The 22,574-nt window shown below is 48.4% G+C and overlaps 1 protein-coding gene across 5 annotated transcripts in view; it reads left to right on the top strand.

The window, feature by feature from the left end:
* Positions 1 to 22,574, top strand: part of MAP9 (microtubule associated protein 9) — a 241,463-nt gene that overhangs the window by 59,592 nt on the left and 159,297 nt on the right. For all 5 annotated transcript variants that reach the window (XM_077279392.1, XM_077279389.1, XM_077279391.1 and 2 more), the window contains one exon: positions 18,225 to 18,376. In XM_077279392.1, coding sequence (XP_077135507.1) covers positions 18,296 to 18,376 — 81 coding nt within the window. In that variant the 5' untranslated portion in view covers positions 18,225 to 18,295. The remainder of the gene's footprint in view (positions 1 to 18,224; positions 18,377 to 22,574) is intronic.

Here is a 22,574-nt window from a genome sequence, read left to right as displayed (position 1 = left end):
GAATTATAAAGACTAAACGCCAGCCCTGCACCCACACAAACAATCTCCCTTCCAGAGAAGCCGGAATTCTAAGGGTATGTGCACACGATGCAGATTTAGTGCAGAATTGGTGCAGAACTGCAGCAGATTTTTCTGCTGCAGAAACGCTGCAGAACTGCACTGTGATTTACAGTACAATGTAAATCAATGGGGAAAAAAAAAAGCTGTGCACATGGTGCAGAAAAATCTGCGCAGAAACGCTGCAGATTTCAAAGAAGTGCACGTCGCTTCTTTTGTGCAGTTCTGCAGCGTTTCTGCTGCAGATTTTTCTGCACCATGTGCACAGCTTTTTTTTTTCCCCATTGATTTACATTGTACTGCACAGAAACTGCACAGAAACTGCATTGAAACTGCATAGAATCTGCGCAGAATCTGCATAGAATCTGCATAGAATCTGCATAGAATCTGCATAGAATCTGCATAGAATCTGCATAGAATCTGCATAGAAACTGCATAGAATCTGCGCAGAAACTGCATAGAAACTGCATAGAAACTGCACAGAAACTGCATCAAATCTGCAGATGCAGATTTAGTGCAGAAAATTCTGCACCACATTTCCTACGTGTGCACATAGCCTAAAGGTTCTAGGCTTGCCCTGTGCAAATGCAAACAACTCACATTACAATTAGGTTCCACACTCTCACAGAACATAAATGATCTTGCGCTCCGACGGACACGCCAAGGATCTTTTTATAGATTTAGTCAATCAGACAGGACCTTGCTCACGGGCCAATCCGGAGCCAGACCAGGACCTGAGCATGTGACGGCCGACCACCAATGAGGAGTCTCCTCACAGACATGCTCAGAAGAGCGAATCCTGGACTTATCCCAGGAGTGATCGCTCGCTGCAGTCTATTATTGGTTACCATTAGTGATGGGCAGTCCGCAGTGGCGTAACTACAAAGTTATGGGCCCCGATGCGAACTTTCAAATCGGGCCCCCCATACCAAAATATATAGGTGAATTAGAAATGGCGACACACAAACGTCATCTGCAATAGTAATACATGCACCATTACAGAATTAGTCATGGGCTGGGTATGTGTATGGCTATAATATGTGTTCTGTGACTATGTGGGATCATTATGGGATGTCTGCAGCTAGCCAGACTCTGCTCCACTATGCATATGGCTATAATATTTGCTCTGTGGCTATGGGGGATCATTATGGGATGGCCGCACCCAGCCGGAAATCTGCATCCCATAAATTGGTGCATGGGTCCCACACCTCTAAGCTCCTGCCCGCAGAGTACATGACATGTGTACTCCATACCTCCCAACTTTTGAAGAAGGAAAAGAGGGACAAAGTTGCGGCGCGTGGCAAATTTTAGGCCATGCCTCTGACCACACCCATTTCACAACTAGTCACACCCAAATCCACGTCCCAACCACACCCATTTAGCACTGCTGATCACACTGTTTCATAAACAATAATTATAAACAAAAAATATGGCCACACATGATGCTCCATACTGTATAATGGCCACACATGATGCTCCATACTGTATAATGGCCACACATGATGCTCCATACTGTATAATGGCCACACAGTGCTCCATACTGTATAATGGCCCCACATGGTGCTCCATACTGTATAATGGCCACACATGATATTGACTACAGTATAATGGCCACACAGTTACTCCTACACACGCGGCTGAGCTCCGCACACCTTGCACATGCGGCTCTGCTCCGTACACCTCGTACACACGCGGCTCTGCTCCATACACATCATACACACGTGGCTCTGCTCCGTACACCTCGTACACACGCGGCTGCGGTCCGTACACACGTGGCTCCACTTCGTACACCTCGTACACACCCGGCTCCGCTCCGCACAGCTCGTACACACACGATTCCGCTCCATACACCTTGCACACACGGCTCCAATTCGTACACCTTGTACACACCCAGCTCCGCTCCGCACACCTCGTACACACACGGCACCGCTCCATAAACCTTGTACACACCCAGCTCTACTCCGTACACCTCATACACACACGGCTCCGCTCCATAAACCTTGTACACACCCAGCTCTACTCCGTACACCTCATACACACCCAGCTCCGCTCCGTACACCTTGTACACACGGCACCGCTCCATACACCTTGCACACACCCAGCTCAGCTCCGTACACCTCATACACACACTGCTCCGCTCCATACACCTTGCACACACCCAGCTCCGCTCCGTACACCTCATACACACACGGCTCCGCTCCATACACCTTGCACACACCCGGCTCCGCATGGTACACCTCACACACGGCTCCGCTCCGTATACCTCATACACACCCAGCTCTGCTCCGTACACCTCGTACACACACGGCTCTGCTCCGTACACCTCGTACACACACGGCTCCGCTCCATACACCTTGCACACACCCAGCTCAGCTCCGTACACCTCATACACACACTGCTCCGCTCCATACATCTTGCACACACGGCTCCGCTCCGTACACCTTGTACACACACGGCTCCGCTCCATACACCTTGCACACACTGCTCCACTCCGTGCACCTCATACACACCCAGCTCCGCTCCGTATACCTCATACACACATGGTTCCACTCCGTACACCTCATACACACACGGCTCTGCTCCGTATACCTCATACACACACAGCTCCGCTCTGTACACTTCATACACACACTGCTCTGCTACATCCACACAAACCCATCCCGACCTCACACAAAAGCTTACCCTCCTGCAGCACCATGACAACCAGCACTGCACTACAGTCCTGCACTACACGGAAGCCCTTGATCATGTGACTCCGACTCCTCCCCTCCTGTGACCTCATCACAGGTCCTGTGCGCACAGAGCAGCGGCAGCTATAGTAGTGGTGTGCGGCTCTCTGCGGTGGAGGGGCTCTGCTGCGGGACAAGTGCAGTCCCACCCGTGATCGCGCATGCACTGAGAGAGTGCACGCGCACCAGGGCCTGTAAAGAAGGTTTATTTAAAGGGTCGCCGGCCCATTTTGTAGCTCAGAGTTCTTAGGGGCCCGCCCAGTCTGCTGGACTGGGCGGGCCCTTAAGCACTCCGGGCCCCGTCGCAATTGCGACCCCTGCGACCACGGTAGTTACGCCCCTGGCAGTCCGGCTCTTTTTGGTGATCCGGCTCTCATGGCTCCGCTCACCAAAAAGAGCCGGCTCTTTCAGCTCACAAAACGGCTCTTTTTGGATCCTAAATGGATCCCTATTGAATATCTGTTCAGGTGTCCGAAACTCAGCCCACCTACCGCAGAAACTCCGCCCACTTCCTAGAGCCAATTAAATTGAAGTGTGGGCGGGGTTTTGCTCAGGTGGGCGGAGTTACGCCTCCCGAAGTCCGGGATTTTACACCCAGTGAGAGCCATTCAGGGATTTTAGTGGCTCTCACTGGTGTGCCGGCTCCCATCGTTCACAGCAGGGAGCCGGCTCTTTGTGTCGGCTCGTTCACGAATGACACATCACTAGTTACCATAGCTGAACCTTGAGAGGCAGCAGTAGCCATGCTCACAGACTGAGTCTGAGCAATTTGATGGGAATGACGTCTTTGCTGAGCAGCATCCACTGCGGTCGGAACTGAATGGGAGACCACAGAGGTAGAATCCCAGCGCCTAACACTATGTACATAGATTTGAGTCACTGCAGATTATGTCCTTCTTGGCTAAAAATACTCTTCAAAATTATTAAGGGGTGTATTTTTTACCCCTCTGTAACATATGTAGTGTGACATCTGCCAGAGTCTGTGCTATGGAGCAGTGGGGGCACCTGCAGTCAGACCGTCAGCAACTGATGGCCCTTTAATAAACAACCATTAAAAAATGTTGTGCTATACGACTTTTAAAACGGACCAGGCTGTATGGATCACAGAGAATGTTAAGTGGCCACAGAAGGCCGACGTACACCGAGAAACACCGCTGGGACCAAATAAATTGGTAACATAAGCGATAATCATGTTTTATTTACTTTTTTTATTTACTGTATTTTTGAACCATAAAAGGCACCCCAAATTTTGGTGAGGAAAATAGAAAAACATTTTTGATAAAATTCGGATCTTACAGTCCGTATTTACGGTAGCTAACATGGGGAGCGGTGGATTGGGGTCACAGGAGGCAGAGTCCGTACTGCATGAAACCAGCGGCCGTGGGAGGAGAGGGTGTCCCAGTGCTGCAAGGCTGCGGGTCATGGGCTGGAAGAAGTGGTCGGCTTCAGGAAACTGGCTGCCTCAGGCTGCGTGCACAGATTGAGATCTCGGACGAGGTCCTTCAGCCTTTCCCCACTTCTGCTACTGGCTTCCTGCAGCAAGGACCCTGCCTCCTGTGACCCCCGCTCCACAACCACCCATATAAGCTAGATTCGGACTATAAGACACACCCCAATTATCCTCCCAAATTTGGGGGTAAAAATTGCCTCTTCTAGTCAGAAAAATATGCTAAATGCTGCTGAGGACAGGAAATAAATTCAGTGAGATCTGAACAATTTAGTGCTGGTCTACTGGTGAGGACTTTGCTGCAGATTGTTTCCCCAACAAACTGCAATGTGTGAACATACCCCAAGCTTTAGAAATAAAAATTCAACCCATAGTTCTCAAACAGTTTTATTAAAAACACAAATAAATAAGTCTAACAAAAAGCAGAAAAAATTAAATATATTTATACATACAAGTCTATAACAATAAACTTTACAAACCAATATGTAGAACTAAGCCACGTTAGAGATAAGTAACAAAAACAAAACGCACATGAGTGACAGCACCCTCTTCCCCTCCACAGCCCCAACAACATGCAGCCTCACGAGAATGACAATACCGACTTGACACAGCCACACGAGATTTACAAATGTAAAAATCCAGCTTCTTGGAAATCGCTACATTTATTGGACAATATATAAAAAATAAAAACATGCTAAATTGCAGAGAAAGCATAGAAACTTGTTTCAGACATACATGGCCTCGTGTGTTTGAAACACGTTGCTATGCTGTCTCTGCAATTTAGCACGAGTTTTTATCTCTTTTTCAATAAATGTTGTTATTTCCTATAAGCTGGATTTTCTTCAGATTTTATTTTCATTTGGTCCCAGGGACTCTGCTTCTGTGCTCCGGTAAGTTGTTTTTTTTTCTATTTTATGTACAAGGAAGTTGCGTCACCCCATTCACTTTGCAGCAAACCAATATGTATGATCTCCCCCTTCCCCACACAGCCCCTCCTCCTCTTGACCCCTTTTTCCCCACACAGCTCCACATCATCATCCCCCCATTTCCCCATACAACCCCTCATCACCCCCTCTTCTCCCCACACAGCTACTCATCATCCCCCCATTCCCCACACAGCCCCTCATCATCCCCATATTCCCCACACAGCGTCTCATCATCCCCCCCATTCCCCACACAGCTCCTCACCTTCCCCTCATTCCCCACATAGCTCCTCATAATCCCCCAATTCTCCACACAGCGTCTCATCATCCCCCCATTCCCCACATAGCGTCTCATCATCCCCCCACACAGCTCATCATCCCCCCATTCCCTACATAGCGTCTCATCACCCCCCCCCCACACTCAGCCCCTCATCATCCCCCATTCCCCACACAGCCCCTCATCATCACCCATTGTCCACACAGCTTCTCATCATCCCCTCATTCCCCACACAGCGTTTCGTCATCCCCCCATTTCATACGCAGCGTCTCATCATCCCCCCCATTCCTCACAAAGCGTCTCATCATCCCCCCATAGCCCCTCATCATCCTGTATTCCCCACACAGCTCCTCAACATCCCCCCCATTCCCCACACAGCTCCCCATCATCCCCCCATTCCCCACACAGCCCCTCATCATCCCCCCACAGCATCTCATCTTCCCCCCCCATTCACCACACAGCATCTCATCATTCCCCACACAGCATCTCATCATCCCCGTATTCCCCACATAGCTCATCATCCCTCCATTCCCCACACAGCTCCTCATCATCCCCCCATTCCCCACACAGCTCCTCATCATCCCCCATTCCCCACACAGCGTCTCATCCCAGTATTCCCCACAGAGCCCCTCATCATCATCCCCTCTTTCCCCACACAGCTCCTCATCATCCCCGCATTCTCCACATAGCTCTTCATCATCCCTCCATTCCCCACACAGCTCCTCATCATCTCCCCATTCCCCACACAGCTCCTCATCATCCCCCATTCCCCACACAGCGTCTCATCCCAGTATTCCCCACAGAGCCCCTCATCATCATCCCTCCATTCCCCACACAGCTCCTCATCATCTCCCCATTCCCCACACAGCTCCTCATCATCCCCCATTCCCCACGCGGCATCTCATCATCCCCTCATTCCCCACACAGCCCCTCATCATCTTCCCTTTGCAGCCCCACTCAAGTAACATCAACCCCTTTCCAAATTACATCCTTAGAGCACTCACACCAAGTCTTGCATACTCATTCACTTGTACAAGGGTCCATAGTGCAGCCTGTTGTGAATTTGGTTTCTGGGCTCCCCCGGTGGTTACTGGTGGTACTGAACTTGTGTGCTTCATCTCCTCTGTTCACCTGTTTTCATCAGGATGTGGGAGTTTCTATTTAGCCTTGCTCCTCAGTCATTTCTATGCCGGCCAACAATGTTACCAGAAGCCTTTCTGTTGCATGTTCCTGCTCCTAGACTACTATCAGCTAAGTTGGACTTGTAGTCCTAAGATTGTTTTTGCATTTTTGTTCCAGTTCTCTGTGTTTGAATATTTCTGAGGCTGGAAGCTCTTGTGAGCTGAAATTGCCACTCTGGTGTCATGAGTTGATATTAGAGTCTTAAAGTAATTTCAGGATGGTGTTTTGAAAGGGTTTTCAGCTGACTGTGAAGTTCCCTTTTCTGTCTTCCTACTATCTAGTAAGCGGACCTCAATTTGCTAAACCTATCTTCATACTTCGTATGTCAATTTCCTCTAAAATCACCGACAATATATGTGGGGGCTACTGTCTGCCTTTTGGGGAAAATTTCTCTAGAGGTAAGCCAGGTCTGTATTTTCCTCTGCTAGGGTCAGTCAGTCCTCCGGCTGGCGCTGGGCGTCTAGGGATAAAACGTAGGCACGCTACCCGGCCACTGTTAGTTGTGCGGTAGGTTTAGCTCACAGTCAGCTCGAGTTCCCATCTTCCAAGAGCTAGTCCTTTTGTATGCTTTACTACGGTCTCTTGCCATTGAGAACCATGACAGTTTGGCCGGCCTAGGGTTAAAATAATTGGCAGAAGAAAGGAGAGAAAAGAAGTCTGCAGAGAATTTTTTTATTTTTTATTTTTTTCTGAGTTTGCTCATTAGTTGATTCACTTGCATCTCTGCTTACTGCAGCCTTCGTCTCTCTCTCCTTCTAATCCTTGAATGGTTCTGATTTCACCTGATTAAAATGGATTCTCAGAGTTTAGCTACAGGTTTGAATAATCTCGCTATGAAGGTTCAAAGTTTACAGGATTTTGTAATTCATGCTCCTATATCTGAACCTAGAATTCCTTTACCTGAATTTTTCTCCGGGAATAGATCTCGCTTCCAGAATTTCAAACATAATTGTAAATTATTTTTGTCTCTGAGATCTCGCTCCGCTGGAGATCCTGCACAGCAGGTCAGGATTGTAATTTCCTTGCTCCGGGGCGACCCTCAGGATTGGGCATTTGCTTTGGCACCAGGGGATCCTGCGTTGCTCAATGTGGATGCGTTTTTCCTGGCTTTGGGGTTGCTTTATGAGGAACCTCATTTAGAGATTCAGGCTGAAAAAGCCTTGATGGCCCTGTCTCAAGGGCAAGATGAGGCTGAAATATACTGCCAAAAATTTCGTAAGTGGTCTGTGCTTACTCAGTGGAATGAGTGCGCCCTGGCGGCGAATTTCAGAGAGGGTCTCTCTGATGCCATTAAAGATGTTATGGTGGGGTTCCCTGTGCCTACAGGTCTGAATGAGTCCATGACAATGGCTATTCAGATTGATCGGCGTTTGCGGGAGCGCAAACCTGTGCACCATTTGGCGGTGTCTACTGAGAAGGCGCCAGAGATTATGCAATGTGATAGAATTCTGTCCAGAAGCGAACGACAGAATTTTAGGCGAAAAAATGGGTTATGCTTCTATTGTGGTGATTCAACTCATGTTATATCAGCATGCTCTAAACGTACTAAGAAGGTTGATAAGTCTGTTTCAATTGGCACTTTACAGTCTAAGTTTATTCTATCTGTGACCCTGATTTGCTCTTTATCGTCTATTACCGCGGACGCCTATGTCGACTCTGGCGCCGCTTTGAGTCTTATGGATTGGTCCTTTGCCAAACGCTGTGGGTTTAATTTAGAGCCTCTGGAAGTTCCTATACCTCTGAAGGGTATTGACTCCACGCCATTGGCTAGTAATAAACCACAATACTGGACACAAGTAACTATGCGTATTAATCCGGATCACCAGGAGATTATTCGCTTCCTTGTGTTGTATAATCTACATGATGTGTTGGTGCTTGGATTGCCATGGCTGCAATCTCATAACCCAGTCCTCGACTGGAAAGCAATGTCTGTGTTAAGCTGGGGATGTCAGGGGACTCATGGGGACGTACCTTTGGTTTCCATTTCGTCATCTATTCCCTCTGAGATTCCGGACTTTTTATCTGATTATCGTGATGTTTTTGAGGAGCCTAAACTTGGTTCACTACCTCCGCACAGAGATTGCGATTGTACTATAGATCTGATTCCGGGCAGTAAGTTTCCAAAGGGTCGTTTATTTAATCTATCTGTGCCTGAACATGCTGCTATGCGGGAATATATTAAGGAGTCCTTGGAAAAGGGACATATTCGTCCTTCGTCATCTCCCTTAGGAGCCGGTTTTTTCTTTGTATCTAAAAAAGATGGCTCTTTGAGGCCGTGTATTGATTATCGGCTTTTGAATAAAATCACGGTTAAATATCAGTATCCTTTGCCACTGCTTACTGATTTGTTTGCTCGAATAAAGGGGGCCAAGTGGTTCTCTAAGATTGATCTTCGTGGGGCGTATAATTTAGTGCGAATTAAGCAGGGGGATGAGTGGAAAACCGCATTTAATACGCCTGAGGGCCATTTTGAGTATTTAGTAATGCCTTTTGGTCTTTCAAATGCCCCTTCAGTCTTTCAGTCTTTTATGCATGACATTTTCCGTGAATATTTGGATAAATTTATGATTGTGTATCTGGATGATATTTTGATTTTTTCGGATGACTGGGACTCTCATGTCCAACAGGTCAGGAGGGTTTTTCAGGTTTTGCGCTCTAATTCCTTGTGTGTAAAGGGTTCTAAGTGTGTTTTTGGGGTTCAAAAGATTTCGTTTTTGGGGTACATTTTTTCCCCCTCTTCCATTGAGATGGACCCTGTCAAGGTTCAGGCTATTTGTGATTGGACGCAACCCTCTTCTCTTAAGAGCCTTCAGAAGTTTTTGGGCTTTGCTAATTTTTATCGTCGATTTATAACTGGTTTTTCTGATGTTGCTAAGCCGTTGACTGATTTGACTAAGAAGGGTGCTGATGTTGCTGATTGGTCCCCTGCTGCTGTGGAGGCCTTTCGGGAGCTTAAGCGCCGCTTTTCTTCCGCCCCTGTATTGCGTCAGCCTGATGTTACTCTTCCTTTTCAGGTTGAGGTCGACGCTTCAGAAATCGGAGCTGGGGCAGTTTTGTCGCAGAAAGGTTCCGACTGCTCCGTGATGAGACCTTGCACGTTCTTTTCTCGTAAATTTTCGCCCGCTGAGCGAAATTATGATATTGGTAATCGGGAGCTCTTGGCTATGAAGTGGGCTTTTGAGGAGTGGCGTCATTGGCTTGAGGGGGCTAGACATCAGGTAGTGGTATTGACCGACCACAAGAATTTGATTTATCTTGAGTCTGCCAGGCGCCTGAATCCTAGACAGGCGCGCTGGTCGTTATTTTTCTCTCGGTTTAATTTTGTGGTTTCTTACCTACTGGGTTCTAAAAATGTGAAGGCGGATGCCCTTTCTAGGAGTTTTGAGCCTGATTCCTATGGTAATTCTGAACCTACAGGTATCCTTAAGGATGGAGTGATATTATCTGCTGTTTCCCCAGACTTGCGATGGGTCTTGCAGGAGTTTCAGGCGGATAGACCTGATCGTTGCCCGCCTGGTAGACTGTTTGTTCCGGATGATTGGACCAGTAGAGTCATCTCGGAGGTCCATTCTTCTGCGTTAGCTGGTCATCCTGGAATCTTTGGTACCAGGGATTTGGTGGCTAGGTCCTTCTGGTGGCCTTCCCTGTCGCGAGATGTGCGAGGTTTTGTGCAGTCTTGTGATGTTTGTGCTCGGGCCAAGCCTTGTTGTTCTCGGGCTAGTGGATTGTTGTTATCTTTGCCTATTCCGAAGAGGCCTTGGACTCACATCTCCATGGATTTTATTTCTGATCTCCCTGTTTCTCAGAAGATGTCTGTCATCTGGGTGGTGTGTGACCGTTTCTCTAAGATGGTCCATTTGGTCCCCTTGCCTAAATTGCCTTCCTCATCCGAGCTGGTTCCTCTGTTTTTTCAAAATGTGGTTCGCTTGCATGGTATTCCGGAGAATATCGTTTCTGACAGGGGAACCCAATTCGTGTCTAGATTTTGGCGAGCGTTCTGTGCTAGGATGGGCATTGATTTGTCTTTTTCGTCTGCTTTCCATCCTCAGACTAATGGCCAGACCGAGCGAACTAATCAGACCTTGGAGACTTATTTGAGGTGTTTTGTGTCTGCGGATCAGGATGATTGGGTTGCCTTTTTGCCCTTGGCGGAGTTTGCCCTCAATAACCGGGCTAGTTCTGCCACCTTGGTTTCTCCTTTCTTCTGTAATTCGGGGTTTCATCCTCGTTTCTCTTCCGGTCAGGTGGAGTCTTCGGATTGTCCTGGAGTGGATGCTGTGGTGGAGAGGTTGCATCAGATTTGGGGGCATGTGGTGGACAATTTGAAGTTGTCCCAGGAGAAGACTCAGCAGTTTGCCAACCGCCGTCGTCGTGCTGGTCCTCGTCTTTGTGTTGGGGACTTGGTGTGGTTGTCTTCTCGTTTTGTCCCTATGAAGGTTTCTTCTCCTAAGTTTAAGCTTCGGTTCATCGGCCTGTACAAGATATTGGAGATTCTTAACCCTGTGTCCTTTCGTTTGGACCTCCCTGCATCTTTTTCTATTCATAATGTCTTCCATCGGTCATTGTTGCGCAGGTATGAGGTACCGGTTGTGCCTTCCGTTGAGCCTCCTGCTCCGGTGTTGGTTGACGGTGAGTTGGAGTACGTTGTCGAGAAGATCTTGGACTCCCGTGTTTCCAGACGGAGACTTCAGTATTTGGTCAAGTGGAAGGGCTACGGTCAGGAGGATAATTCTTGGGTGACAGCCTCTGATGTTCATGCCTCCGATTTGGTCCGTGCCTTTCATAGAGCTCATCCTGATCGCCCTGGTGGTTCTGGTGAGGGTTCGGTGCCCCCTCCTTGAGGGGGGGGTACTGTTGTGAATTTGGTTTCTGGGCTCTCCCGGTGGTTACTGGTGGTACTGAACTTGTGTGCTTCATCTCCTCTGTTCACCTGTTTTCATCAGGATGTGGGAGTTTCTATTTAGCCTTGCTCCTCAGTCATTTCTATGCCGGCCAACAATGTTACCAGAAGCCTTTCTGTTGCATGTTCCTGCTCCTAGACTACTATCAGCTAAGTTGGACTTGTAGTCCTAAGATTGTTTTTGCATTTTTGTTCCAGTTCTCTGTGTTTGAATATTTCTGAGGCTGGAAGCTCTTGTGAGCTGAAATTGCCACTCTGGTGTCATGAGTTGATATTAGAGTCTTAAAGTAATTTCAGGATGGTGTTTTGAAAGGGTTTTCAGCTGACTGTGAAGTTCCCTTTTCTGTCTTCCTACTATCTAGTAAGCGGACCTCAATTTGCTAAACCTATCTTCATACTTCGTATGTCAATTTCCTCTAAAATCACCGACAATATATGTGGGGGCTACTGTCTGCCTTTTGGGGAAAATTTCTCTAGAGGTAAGCCAGGTCTGTATTTTCCTCTGCTAGGGTCAGTCAGTCCTCCGGCTGGCGCTGGGCGTCTAGGGATAAAACGTAGGCACGCTACCCGGCCACTGTTAGTTGTGCGGTAGGTTTAGCTCACAGTCAGCTCGAGTTCCCATCTTCCAAGAGCTAGTCCTTTTGTATGCTTTACTACGGTCTCTTGCCATTGAGAACCATGACAGCAGCCCCTCGGTCCTCTCCTCGCACGGCTTCATTGTGCAGCCCCTCGTTCCTCTCCTCGCACGGCTCCATGGTGCAGATCCTCATTTCCCACTACTCCAGCATCTTCCTGCTATCGGATTTACATTGGACTGAAGGAGGCCCCGCCCCTTCCAGTGACATCATGATTTCAAGGAATCACTCCTCCTCCTCAAGAAATCAACTCCAACTAGTGCGTGTTGACATTTAGGCTCCACCCATACGCATGAACATGTGCTTGTATCGTTCTCTTGCGTCGTTGACTAGTAACCAGCACGGCTTGTCCAGCATTTCCCCGAGCCAGGTACCATCAATCATCAGGTACCGGACAACAGCAAGACTGGATGTTATTAACAGCGGAGAGATATGCTGACCGGTGCTGACCCCAGAGCTGCCGAGCGGCACTGATTACTGTACGGGTGTGTTCACAGAGATGCGACATTTCCATATAACGCGCTGAAAGCTATACAGACCTCCCAACCATCCCAAATCCAGCGGGGCAATCCCAATTTTAACAGTCTCCCCCGTGGTCACGGGCGGGACATTAGTTTTCTCACACTGCAATGTCAGCCTCAGCCTCATCGGGACTGTACAGCTGGAACGGTTGGGGGGGTCTGCTCATCCCTCCACCCGCAGAGCAGCGCACCATGCTGCTCTGTGCGCAGAGGACAGAGGTCACAGGAAGGGAGGAGTCGGGTCACATGATAGGGGCCTCAGTGTATGCATGCAGGACTCTGCTGGTTGTCATGGTGCTGGATGAGGGTAAGTTTATGTGTAGGGTCAGGAGGTATTTAAAGTGTGGATGTAGCAGAGCCATGTTTATACGAGGTGTACAGAGTGGAGCTGTGTGTGTACGAGGTGTACGGAGTGCAGCCGTGTGTTTACGGAGCGGAGCCGCTTGTGTATGAGGTGTACTGAGAGGAGTTGCATGTGTGTGTACGAGGTGTACTGAGCGATCACTAGCTGTGTCGGATTGGAGCAGATATTTCTCCTCGCTCTGACACTGACTGGCATAGGAGAAATGGAGAGGTCATTATCAGTGGCGTACCGGAGCTGCAGCGACGTGAGCAGTCAGTGGCACGGCGTGGCTGGATGACATCATTCAGCGCCGCAGGAGTGGATGCTACCGGCTGCTGCGAGAGAGCTCGTTGAAAGGTGTGTGTGTGTCTAGTGATGGAGAAGGCAATGATGGGGGTGGGGTAACCATGTGTGGCCATTATACTGTACGCAGTATCATGTAGGGCCATTATACAGTACCCAGCACCATGTGAGGCTATTATACTGTACAAAGCATCATGTGGACCCATTATACTGTATTGAGCATCAAGTGAGGCCAGTATACTGTACGCAGCATCATGTGGGGCCATTATACAGTATGGAGCACTGTGGCCATTATACAGTATTGAGCATCATGTGTGGCCATTATACAGTATGTATCACTGTGTGGCGATATTTTTTTGTTTATAATTAATGTTTATGAAACAGTGTTGACAGCAGTGCTGAATGGGTGTGGTTGGGCGTGGATATGGGTGTGGCTAGTTGTGAAATGGGTGTGGTCAGAGGCGTGGCATACAATTTTATTTAAAATTTTAAATATTTTTTTAAGCTTTTATTTTATTTTTCACATAAGTTTTTTAGTCCCATTAGGGAACTTGAACTTGCTATCCATTGATCTTGTGTTGTACAGTATGTATGGCAATGCCACAGTTATCCCGAGCTTCTCTACAAAGATGGTAGTTACAGAGGGCTTCTGGTTGCTTTAGTAACCCATCAGTTCCCTGCTCAATTTATATGCCTCTACTAGATCAACAGCAGCATCTAAAATGGTTAACAGCCTTGATCACATCTCAGTTCCGGTCTCTGCTGTTTGAGACAGTTGCCGGCTATATGACAGATCCGGTGTCATGGGTTTAGAGAGGAACCCGAAGACCGAAACTTCTGATTTCTCCTACTCCTGCACTGATTAGGAACACTTCACCTTCATATTAAACAGTGTAACGTTCTTTTAGCAGTGCAGGGGTTAATCTGCTCAGTTGTAACATCCTGGTAGCTTTCCTGCATTAAGGCTCTCAACTGTTCATTGTTAGTCACTCCCATTTCATTTCATATATAATCTGGACCCTGGCTAGCACTTATTGTCAGAGTAGCTTTTGCTGGATGGCTGGCGGTTGTTGTTGGCTGTTATTGGAGAAGGCGTTTGGTGGATTTATCTGTGCCTTGCTAGGTTTTGAGTGTGTGATATTTCCCTTTCTTCTCCTACTTTGGTTTAATCCCATCCTCCACTCCCGGTGCATTCCTCTGTTATATGTGTGAGTATATTTGTATGTTTGACATTTTTTGTTACCCCTAAGCATGGCCATTCTCTCTCTCGTCTGACTCATAGTCTCTCCAGTCGGTGGAGGAATTTTTTCTGGAGCTGTGTAATCTATACAACAACTCCGACCACTGGCTGAGTCCACACTACATCAGCTTTAGCAGGGGGACCGGCCGGTAGAGGAGTATTGCTCCAAGTTTCCGAGGTGGTCCACTAGCACTGAGTGGAATGACTCCGTGTGCCATAGCCAGTTCTGTGAAGGGCTAGCGGTAAAGGTGAAGGATGCCTTAGCCCTGTATGAGACTCCAGCTTCCCTTGAGGCAGCCATGTCTCTGGCTATCCGGGTGGATCACCCACTTCACCAGAGACATAAAGAGACACCCCAATGTGCGGGAGGTCCAAGGCCAAGGGAAACCTTGTCTGAGGCATCTGAGGAACCCATTCAGTTGGGTAGGGCAATTCATTCTGGAAAGCAGTCTGTTGTTTGGTGCAAATGGGGAGTATGTTTTTACTGTGGTAGAAATGATCATTTTTTGGGCTTGTGTCCTTCCCTATCTCACGGTAAATAGCCGCCGTCTGTCACCTTGGCAAAAAGCACGTGCTGTTTGTGGGATCTGTGCATAAGGTCTTGTGAGCACCAAACTTAACCTGGCCTGATCACTGAATCTCAGCTGTAGACGCCTCTCCCACACACTGCAGAGGAAGACCTGCTCGCAGCACCGCAGAGCGCTCAGTCCTGCCTAGTAGCATAACTATGCCGCCAGCCTGTCAATCTTCAGGAGGCGCTGTCCCTACTCTCAGAAAGCAAGGAGGCAGAGGAGTTGTGTGCTCCTGAAGAAATAAGATAAGACCCTTTAATAAACAAGTTTTGGGTTGTTTTTTGTTGCTGGAGTTTAAGACTTTGATCACACCTGCATTGAAGTTTTGAAGCCTCCAACACAGATCCAGCCAGAAAGACTAAACCAGAGGTCCCCAACCGGCTTATAATCGAGTATATACGGTAGCTGTCAGCGGCGCCGCGGACCGGCTGAAAAACCCCAACGGCCCGGTCCTGGTCCGCGGCGCCGCTGACAGCTACCGTATATACTCGATTATAAGCCGAGATTTTCAGCCCAAATTTTTGGGCTGAAAGTGCCCCCTCGGCTTATACTCGAGTCACGGTCAGCGGTGGGGTCGGCGGGTGAGGGGGAGAGGGCGCTGAGGTATACTTACCTGCTTCCGGGGCTCCTGGCGCTCCCCCTGCCCATCCCACGGTCTCCGGGTGCAGCAGCTCTTCCCCTGTACAGCGGTCACGTGGGACCGCTCATTAGAGAAATGAATAGGCTGCTCCACCTCCCATAGGGGCGGAGCCGCATAATTCATTTCTCTAATCAGGGGTAACGGTGACCGCTGATAGAGGAAGAGGCTGCGGCACCGAAGACCAGCTGTCCGGGGGAAGGAGCGGGACGCCGGGAGCAGGTAAGTATGACATATTCACCTGTCCTCGTTCCACCCGCCGGGCGCTGTCTCCATCTTCCCGGCGTCTCTCCTCACTGACTGTGCAAGGTCAGAGGGCGCGATGACGCATATAGTGTGCGCGCCGCCCTCTGCCTGATCAGTCAGTGCGGAGAGACGCCGGGACCGGACGCTGAGGAGCTGCAAGCAAGAGAGGTGAGTATGTCATTTATTATTTTTATTGCAGCAGCAGCAGCAGCACAGCTATGGGGCAATAATGGACGGTGCAGAGCACTATATGGCACAGCTATGGGGCAATAATAAATGGTGCAGAGCACTGTATGGCACAGCTATGGGGCAATAATGGTGCAGAGCACTGTATGGCACAGCTATGGGGCAATAATGGTGCAGAGCACTGTATGGCACAGCTATGGGGCAATTATGAACGGTGCAGAGCACTATATGGCACAGCTATGGGGCAATTATGAACGGTGCAGAGCACTGTATGGCACAGCTATGGGGCAATAATAAACGGTGCAGAGCACTGTATGGCACAGCTATGGGGCAATAATGGTGCAGAGCACTATATGGCACAGCTATGGGGCAATAATGGTGCAGAGCACCAGGGAAACAAGCATGGTGCTCCCACTCATTCTGAACCTATGGTAAGTTGAATCACATTCTCATTATAAATGTCATAATTATATGATAAGTATGCACTAAGCTCCATCCCTCCATAACCCCACCCCCATATGACCAAAGCCCCGCCCCTGCCCCACCCCCACCGGGCCATGGAAAACTGGTCTTGCTTAAAGCCGGTCCCTGGTGCAAAAAAGGTTGGGGACCTCTGGACTAAACCATATGAGCAGCCCATCACTGTCTATCACAGGGTTCATCCATCTTGGTCAGAAGTTACTCAAATCCGCAAGCTAGGTTGTCTTGTAAACAGCTGTCACCCACTCCAAGGAGACATGGGACCCTTATACAGGCCATAGAAGCGTAGTGCATGGAATAAATCCCCGCCATAAAAAGAGATAATGGCTTTCTAAGAGTTAGTCCAGCTTCTACACAAAATGTCTTAATAATAAGATCAGACATAGTCACCAGCTCCATCCCCGGAACAAGTCGCTCCAGTGACCTGTGCCTGGATAGGAAGCTATTCGTCCTACTCTTCTGTCACTTGCCTGCTGAGGCCTGTGATTGGCTGCAGTGGTTACATGGCTGGAACAGTGAGTCATCGATTGTGCCTCTGATGACATGTCATCCCAGTCACCTGACCCACTGCAGCCAATCACAGACCTCAGCAGGCAAGTGACAGAAGAATGGAACGTTATTGTAGACCTGTATGGCGGCTTGCCCTGGATCCACTGAAGTGACAGCTGAATTTATTATTTTGAAGACGTTCTGGTTAACAAATACATTTTAAAACGCAATTACAAAAAGCCACAAAAAATGATATGTGAGGCTTAGATTGTGTCAAAAAAGTAAGTTGACCCGGCTGATGGTGCAGGTCTGGTCCGCTACACATATCCAGAACAGGGAAGATGGATATTCACTAGGGAATCAATGATAATACGTTATCTTGTTAGCAAATATGTACTGTGTGTAATAGAGTGGTGGTCCTGAGCAGGGGATCTATGGGGTCCACAAACTCCAAAGGCCATATTGCCAGGAGCTTCTTGAGAGAACCCCTTGATGATCAGCTGGTCAAACTGCCTCGCAGTTGTGGAGCCATCATATGATCAGTAATTCATTCTCATGGTTTCTCAGAAATGCGGTGCGAGGGCAATGACATCCTTGGCAGCACACCATAACTGGAGCTATAGATATGAATGGTTTCCTTTGTAAACCCAGATACTGGCTTGTACTGGCCAACAGGAGAAGAGGTGATTCCCCGGTGGGCCAGTGTGAAGGGGCGGACCCTCCGGCCCCTACTTGAGCAGTGCTTGGCACTGTATATACAGACAGGCCGTGTGACCATGTATTACTGTCTCATACTGCTAAGTCCAAAGCAAGAGCCACATATCAGGCTTCTAAAAGGGCAACCAACTTCCTGTCTTCACGTTTTCCCCCATTGGATGACTGTAAGTCCCATCCTAACCTGGCCAGTGCTGGCTGGATATTTGTTTGGGTCAGGTGACATTTTCATGTATCTGTAGATTGGCCCCAGAGTCAGTTACTGGTGGGCCCTGGGCCCTCCAGCCTGTCACCAGTGGGGTCTGTATCTTCTCTCTCATTGAATTCATTGTTTTATTTGCAGGTTAAGAAACAGGGACGACTAGCTGACGTGGAGCCGCTCGCCTGGAAGAAACCTTTTGTCTTCTTTGAACTATGGATGACGATGATGAAAACCTCTCCACGTTTCTAGCTTACACAAAGAGTCCTAAGACAACGAAAAGAACGTCCTTCCAGGTAGGGAACTGTTGTTTTCCTCTTTGATTAATACTTAGTGTCAGGTGTGGCACAGTGACGTGTTTGGTGCGTCCGGGTGGCACACAATAGAGATGTGGGATCCTGTCACTTCTCCAGGGCGCTGAACAGTGCTCTCTATTGTTCTGATAGGCACAGTTGTCATAAGTAGCGTGTCACTGGGAAATATGAGTGTTTGAGGCTGAAGGAAAACAGTTTGTCGCTTTTCTATCAGTAAACTGTCATTTTATGTCTTAGGGTACGTTCACACAGGACTTTTTTGCTGCTTTTTTTTGCTGCTTTTTTTTATGATAATTTTCAGCTGCTTTTTACAGTACCAGTAAAGCCTATGAGATTTCAGAAATCTCATGCACACACGTTGGTTTTTTGTTTGATCAGTTTTTTCTGCTTTGCTGCTTTTTTTGGACATAGGGCATGTCACTTCTTTCAGCGTTTTTGCTGCGTTTTTTCACCCATTGACTTGAATGGGTGATGAAAAAAACGCTGCAAAAACGCTGAAAAAACGCATGTAGCATTATTTGCTGCGTTTTTTGTGCAGAAAATCATGGCCAGCAGGAAGGGATCTCACAGCCAAGAGCTTAGGGGTGTGGTTAGTGAGGTGTGAAGAGCCATTGTGAGCCATTGTGAGGTGTCCTGATTGTGATCTATAGTGAGGGAGTTCCTGGTAGTAAGGTGTTAAGAGCCATTGTGAGGTGTCCTAGCAGCTGAAAATTGGCATAAAAAAAGCAGCAAAAATCTGCAGCAAAAATCTGCAGCAAAAAAGTCCTGTGTGAACGTACCCAAAAAACGCACCAAAAACGCACCAAAAAAACGCACCTAAATTAGCATAAAAAAAAGCAGCAAAAAAAAGCAGCAAAAAAGTCCTGTGTGAACGTACCCTTAAACTGTATTTTTTTTTTAACCGTATTGTTAAAGCACCACTTCAGTGTTTTTTTTTTTCAGCAATGAAGTGCTGCTTTCAATGTAACGTCTCTGCACCCTGTATTATACTCGCCCTCCGCTGTCTTCACCATTTTTGGCACCACTCCAGTCCCGCAGCGCCATTTTGTGACTGTTACTTTTGACTGGTCAAAAGTCTGAAGCTGCGTCACAAGCTCACAATGCAAGTCTGTGAGATCTAGACCGAGGCCAGAACAAGCCTCTCATAGACTTGGATTGAAGAGTGACCTATGACTCGTTACATGAAGTACTGGAGCAATCCAACACGTTCCAATCTGCTGGAGTCCAAAGGGAATGGCGATGATAAAAGATGAAGACGATGGCAGATAAGTATAAGTCTACAGTCAGGAACCTTAGATTAAGACCTCCACCCAGCGGTGTGATAAAAAAAAAAAATCGCTGGAGTGATGCTTTAACCCCTTTCTGCCATCGTACGGAATAGTATGTCCGATGGCAGAACCCCCGCTTTGATGCGGGTTCCGGTGGTGAGCCTGCATCAAAGCCACGACATGTTAGCTGTTTTGAACAGCCTACATGTGCCTGTTATTGGAACGGGCAGAATCGCGATCTGCCTGCGCCTATTAACTAGTTAAATGCTGCTGTCAAACTCTTGACAGCGGCATTTCACAAGCGCATCCAGCCCAAAATGCGTGCACCGCTGACCCCCGTCACATGATCGGGGGTCATCGGTGCATCGGCATAACAACCAGAGGTCTCCAGCAGACCTCTGTGGCTGTTGATGCCAGATTGCTGTGAGCAGCACCCTGTGGTCGGCGCTCATAGCAATGCTGTAATTCAGCTACATAGGGGCGATCTGAGACCTGGTAAGCCCAATGGTGTCGTTCAAAAGTACAACTCGTCCCGCAAAAAATAAGACCTCGCATGGCCATATTGACAGAAAATTAAAAAGTTATGGCTCTGGGAAGGAGGGGAGTTAAAATGAAGCGCAAAACCAAAATAAGCTAACAAGTTAAAAAAAGGAGAACATTCAACAAAGAAACTAAAATATTGAATATGGTTTGAGCTCTAGTGAAAAGAGCTACAGGAGCGCCCATGGACATCACTTACATTATTGCTTGGCGAAAAAGTACTCTGTCCTACTGTGTGTCCTCTGCTCTCTGTCCTACTGTGTGTCCACTGCTCTCTGTCCTGCTGGGTGTACTCTGCTTTCTGTCCTGCTGTGTCTACACTGCTCTGTCCTACTGTGTGTACTCTGTTCTCTGTCCTGCTGTGTGTACTCTGCTCTCTGTCCTACTGTGTGTACTGTTCTCTGTCCTGCTGTGTACTCTGTTCTCTGACCTGTTATGTGTACTCTGCTCTCTGTCCTACTGTGTGTAAACTGCTTCTCTGTCCTACTGTGTGTCCTCTGCTCTCTGTCCTACTGTGTGTACTCTGCTCTCTGTCATGCTGTGTATACTCTGCTTTCTGTCATAATATGCATACACTGCTCTCTGTCCCTGTGTCCTCTGCTCTGTGTCCTGCTATGTGTACACTGCTCTCTGTCCTACTGTGTATTCTCTGCTCTCTGTCCTGCTGTGTGTACTCTGCTCTGTCCTGCTGTCTACACTGCTCTGTCCCTGTGTGTACTCTTCTCTCTGTCCTGCTGTGTGTACACTGCTCTCTGACCTGCTGTGTGTACTCTGCTCTCTGTCCTGCTGTGTGTACTCTGCTGTCATGCTATGCGTACACTGCTCTCTGTCCTGCTGTGTGTACTCTTATCTCTGTCCTCCTGTGTGTACACTGCTCTCTTTCCTGCTGAGTGTACACTGCTCTCTGTCCTACTGTGTGTATACTGCTCTGCCCTGCTGTGTATACTCTGCTCTCTGTCCTGTTGTGTGTACTCTGCTCTCTGTCCGGCTGTGTGTACTCTGCTCTCTGTCCTGCTGTGTGTACTCTGCTCTCTGTCCTGCTGTGTGTACTCTGCTGTCATGCTATGCGTACACTGCTCTCTGTCCTCCTGTGTGTACACTGATCTCTGTCCTGCTGTGTGTGTACACTGATCTCTGTCCTGCTGTGTGTACTCTTCTCTCTGTCCTGCTGTCTGTACACTGCTCACTGTCCTGCTGTGTGTACACTGCTCTTTCCTGCTGTGTGTCCTCTGCTCTCTGTCCTGCTGTGTGTACCCTTCTCTCTGTCCTGCTGTCTGTACACTGCTCACTGTCCTGCTGTGTGTACACTGCTCTGTCCTGCTGTGTGTACTCTGCTCTCTGTCCTGCTGTGTGTACTCTGCTTTCTGTCCTGCTGTGTACTCTGTTCTCTGTCCTGTCTGTACATTGCTCTCTGTCCTGCTGTGTGTATTCTGCTCTCTGTCCTGCTGTGTGTACACTGCTCTTTGTCCTGCTGTGTGTACTCTGCTCTCTTTCCTGCTGTGTGTGCTCTGTTCTCTGTCCTGCTGTCTGTACACTGCTTTCTGTCCTGCTGTGTGTATTCTGCTCTCTGTTCTGTTGTGTGTACACTGCTCTCTGTTGTACTGCTGTCTGCACTCTGCTCTCTTTCCTGCTGTGTGTGCTCTGTTCTCTGTCCTGCTGTCTGTACACTGCTCTGTCCTGCTGTCTGTACACTGCTCTCTGTCCTGCTGTGTGTACTCTGCTCTCTGTCCTGCTGTGTGTACTCTGCTCTCTGTCCTGCTGTGTGTACTCTGCTCTCTGTCCTGCTGTGTGTACATTGCTCTTTGTCCTACTGTGTGTACACTGCTCTCTGCCCTGCTGTGTGTACTCTGCTCTCTGTCCTACTGTGCGTTCTGCTCTCTGTCCTGCTGTGCATTCTGTTCTCTGTCCTGCTGTGTGTACTCTGCTCTCTGTCCTGCTTTGTATACACTGCTCTCTGTCCTGCTGTGTGTATACTGCTCTCTGTTCTGCTGTGTGTACTTTGCTCTCTTTCCTGCTGTGTACACTGCTCTTTCCTGCTGTGAGTACTTTGCTCTCTTTCCTGCTGTGTGTGCTCTGTTCTCTGTCCTGCTGTCTGTACACTGCTCTCTGCCCTGCTGTGTGTACTCTGTTCTCTGTCCTGCTGTGTGTACTCTGCTCTCTGTCCTGCGGTGTATACACTGCTCTCTGTCCTGCTGTGTGTACACTGCTCTCTGTTCTGCTGTGTGTACACTGCTCTCTGTCCTGCTGTGTGTACTTTGCTCTCTTTCCTGCTGTGTACACTGCTCTTTCCTGCTGTGAGTACTTTGCTCTCTTTCCTGCTGTGTGTGCTCTGTTCTCTGTCCTGCTGTCTGTACACTGCTCTCTGCCCTGCT

This window comes from Ranitomeya variabilis, chromosome 1 (assembly GCF_051348905.1).
Source record: "Ranitomeya variabilis isolate aRanVar5 chromosome 1, aRanVar5.hap1, whole genome shotgun sequence".
In the NCBI taxonomy this organism is placed as follows: domain Eukaryota; kingdom Metazoa; phylum Chordata; class Amphibia; order Anura; family Dendrobatidae; genus Ranitomeya; species Ranitomeya variabilis.
The sequence above is the reverse complement of the archived record's forward strand: the minus strand, read 5'-3'. Positions and strand labels throughout refer to the sequence as shown.